Below are 4,007 nucleotides of genomic sequence, written 5' to 3'. Positions count from 1 at the left end.
TTTTTTGAAACCAAAGGGTTTATTTTTTCCCCATTGATCCACATGTATGTCGCTATAACCGGTAGATTTTTTCTTCTCCATTACCTATGCTGATGTGTATTATGCAAGGGTATGTGTAAATATTCATATAGAATGTATGGAGATCTTCCGTCCTACTTACTCAACGGAATGCTATGAAAGAGGAGTAGAACGCGAACTTGGGCCGATCAAACCACAAAACGGAGTTATACCTATAACGCCTTCCATCTGCAGAGTTGCGGGGTGGGGAAAGGGATAACAGACCAAAGGTATGATGTGTAAAGCTTTGGCCGCAACTCGCTGGGCTGACCTGTAGAAGTGACGCCAGTCGTGAAGAATCAAGCACGTTTCCGTCGCTTCACCTGTTGGAAGTGCCCACTCGCAAGGTGACCCCCAATATAAATGCCCCCTTTCCAAGAGAAATGGCGAAGCAGTTGCATTAGTTCGATTACACCTTCGACACAGCGCAAATATTTATGAATAACCAAATGAGTAAGAAAAAATTGCACACGCGAGGCGAATCCACGTATGCTTTCTCATCTGTGCCTCTCTACGTGTGACCACCGGAAGATGCGTTGCCTATTTGAAGGGGCATAAAAAAAAAAAAAAAAAGGCTCATTTAATTGTTCCCCCCAAAGTGCAACATCAGGGAGAGGCAATTTAATGAGGCTTTTTTTTTTTTTTTTGCCCAAATTTGGTTAAATAAAATTGCCGTGCAAAGTGGTACATACATGTAGGTAAAGCAAACCACTGGGACAAAATAATCATTGGGAAAATTAATCAGTGGGATAAATAGCCGCCGTCATATCTGCATATAATGAGCCTTTTCCCATTTCTGCGTTTCCCCATTTGCGTGCTTCACACCCATTCCGCAGTTCCTCCGTCGACGCGAGTACTACAATGAATTGTGCCACTCTGTACGGGCACGAACTGGCTAGCCAAATTGACCAGTTGGTGATTCGAAAAATTGCAAATGAGAAGATTCAGGTTGGAGGAAATAAAAACTGGCCAAAAGAAAGAACGCTATTTATTATTTACTCAAAGAACATAGCCACGTATTCATATTTGCACATTCTTCTAAAAAAGAGTTTGTTGCTAAATGCAGGTGTTACGTTTGTACTGGTCCGAGTCCACAACGGCTGCAACGAAAAAAGGTTAATCAATTTAATAAAAAAAATAAATAGACGAGGAAAGAACACCTGGCTCATAATTCTCTCTCCGTTGTCTCGTCACATAAACAAGTGTTACATTTCAAGTTTCATCGGCGAAGAGAAGGATGTGGATCGATCTAACTGTGCACCCATTTGGAAGTTACTGTTCCGTGGTAGAAGCAGCAGTAGTGGCAGTAGAAGTAGTTGCAGTACATGTGGGGGGGATGACCATAATGTCGGATGCATGACTCTGACCCAGCCGATCCCACTTGCACATGCGACTCCGTATTTGTTTACACAAAGGTACGAAGCCTTCCTGCAGTTCCTTTTTTGCATTTTCCACCTTCGCATGATAAAAAAAGGCGAGCACATTTGGACGAACGCTCTTGCGAATGCATCCATGCGGAAGGAAAAGGCAGTTGAGGGAGACGCGGAAAAGTTCAGCTACGTTACGGAAGGGGATTACCCAAGTAGGGATAACACCCTACGTAGAAACCTTTGCAGCGACGTCAAACAGCGTAGTAATGTAAGCCCAGTAATTCACAACTACCTGAGGAGTAGCACCAAATACAATCTCCCTTGTTGCGTTCACGCTATCCTCCTGTTCTTGAAATATTACCACATATATGTGAAGGGGAAAAGGGTGTTGATTCTTAGTAGTAACATAAGTATCTTCCTATCCCTATTTGCTTTTTTTTTTCAAAGTGAAGTTTCGACGACGGTTTATGATCCGCTGAGAGGGGAGGTTCTGTGTAGATACGATGGCGGGGACCAAAAGTGCTACCTTCGCACGAGTAACCTAGGCAAGCTACACATCAGAAACGAAACCGATTTTAAAAAAAAGTGTGCAGTGTTCTCCAACTCGTATGTATCTACCAGTAAGGGGTACACAAAAATTACCCACCAAGATTTATCAACACTAAGGAAGAATATGGACAAAAGGATTGTCAAGCATTCCGATGTCATAATAATAGCAATAGGTTGTCCCCACATTTTAAAAAAAAAAAATATTAAAGAAGGCGCGATTATCTTAGACTTGGGAATCAATTTGGTCCCCCCCCGAGGTAGGCACATGCAAAGAATGGTCGCACCGTTTTGCGGTTCCTCCGTCGGGAACAAGAAAGTGGAAATGAAAAAGGGATACCCAAAAGTGAAGGAAGGGAATTTTCCTTGCAGAAGGGGATTCTTCCCTCGTGGGAAATTTAAGAACGGAGCAAGTTCCCCAAAGTTGCAAAATCGCACAAGTTTAGTAAAACATATATGTTTAAGTTCTCCCCGAATTGGTAAAACTGCTACATGTGAGAATTCCTTTGGTGAGGAAAGCACCGGAGTGATAATAGAAGGTACTTCCCCATCTCAGTCTTCCAACGATTCTCCGATTTCTCCGCCCAATGGAGGGATAAAGGGGGCCCACAACAAATGCCATAAAATCATTCCTCTAAAAAGCCGCAAGTCCAAAATTAAATTCGCCAATGGTTTAGCCAAGTGCTTGCAAAATTACGAAATTGTTGGTGACGCGGATGCGAACTGCAAGCAGAAGTGCGCGCTCGTTTCGAGTGTGCCCGGGGGGCTGGGCCCCATCACCACATCCATGCTGTTTTATAATTTGTACTTCAACTGAGGCCTGAGGCGGGGCAAGGCGGGGTAAGGCGGAGTATGGCGGTGGAGGGGAAGTCCGCCTAGCAGCCCGTCAGCCCGTCAACCCGTCACCCCCTTCGTTACCCAATCTGTCAAACTAACTACTCCCTTTTTTGCGAATCCAGCAGGGAGCATCCCCCAAAGGCCGGTCCACCCAACCGACGAGCACGTATATCTTTTTTTAATTTTTTTTTTTGTGTCTCCCTTTTTGCTTACTTCCCTCTAACTTAAGAATTAAAGAGTGCATCCCCCTTGTTTCAGTAATTTTTTCCACGTGGATAATTCGAGTGGAGGTGAAAATTCTCCTACACTAGTAGATTCAGCGCGGAGTGAACTACACTACGCTGAAATGATGGTCGCCTTCCGTGGGCACCTTGGATTTGGTGCAAACTGTTACTGCATGCGGTTCTACTTGAGGGGTTATCCCTGTTTCGAAAGAAGGGCACTCAAAAATTAATGTGCGCAAGGAATAGTGGGCCTCTTCCCCGCAGGTTAGCAGAGCTAATTTGGAGAAGTTCACCCCTCTTCTGATTATTTTGACCGATGTAGCTATCTGAATTATATACTGTTCTGCGGAAAAGGGAATAGCGGGGTTGGCACTGCCTCGTGGGAAGACAACACATTTTTCGAGAAAGGTAAATTTAGAATTCCTAGAAAGAGGTAAGAAGGAACCCCTTTCGCATTTTTAAAAATTGCCAAAGTTGATACACCTCTATGCACAATTAAGGAAAAAAAAAAAATAGCACTTATTTGTGTAGTCGCTTTTCAGCGTGACGGAATGTTCATTTGAGAAAACAATAACTGAACGAATGCCTTCTGGGGAGATCACACGAATGGAAGGTCACTAAGACAGATAGGCGCCATATCTGTCATGTGAGTTGTGAGTGCAAGTTAACAGCAATCGATTAAAATTGCGTTAAATTGGGAAGCAAAATAAGCACGAAGACATGGCGTTCCCTAGAGAAAAAAAAAAAAAAAATGCGCACTAGGCCGTGCTTCTCCCTGTTGAAGTACTCCATTCAGAACTATTTTTCCGCTTCGAAGGAGTTTCTTTCCGTCAACCTCGTTAGCATTATTGTTTGTATTTTTAATAGTATCTAATTTTCCCTGTCTTGGAGAATGCCTCCGTTTTTTTTCTCTTTTTTTTGTGCATTTATGATTGTCCAAGTGCGTTTTTTTTTTTTTTACCTATCCTTAAAA

The 4,007-nt window shown here is 43.1% G+C and overlaps 2 protein-coding genes across 2 annotated transcripts in view; both read left to right on the top strand.

The window, feature by feature from the left end:
- Positions 1-893: 893 nt before the first annotated feature.
- On the top strand, positions 894-2,789 carry PCYB_112730 (hypothetical protein; the record flags this gene model as incomplete). The annotated part of the gene is made up of 1 exon (XM_004223151.1): positions 894-2,789. A coding segment is annotated over exon 1 (1,869 nt), but the record flags the coding sequence as incomplete, so codon positions are not given.
- A 996-nt stretch (positions 2,790-3,785) lies between these two features.
- Positions 3,786-4,007, top strand: part of PCYB_112720 (hypothetical protein) — a gene marked incomplete at both ends in the record, with an annotated part of 2,010 nt that continues 1,788 nt past the window's right edge. Inside the window, one exon of the mRNA XM_004223150.1 lies at positions 3,786-3,872. Coding sequence (XP_004223198.1) covers positions 3,786-3,872 — 87 coding nt within the window. The remainder of the gene's footprint in view (positions 3,873-4,007) is intronic.

This window comes from Plasmodium cynomolgi, chromosome 11, assembly GCF_000321355.1.
Source record: "Plasmodium cynomolgi strain B DNA, chromosome 11, whole genome shotgun sequence".
Taxonomy (NCBI): Eukaryota; Apicomplexa; class Aconoidasida; order Haemosporida; family Plasmodiidae; genus Plasmodium; species Plasmodium cynomolgi.
Note: the sequence above shows the minus strand (reverse complement) of the source record. Positions and strands in the feature narration are given on the sequence as shown.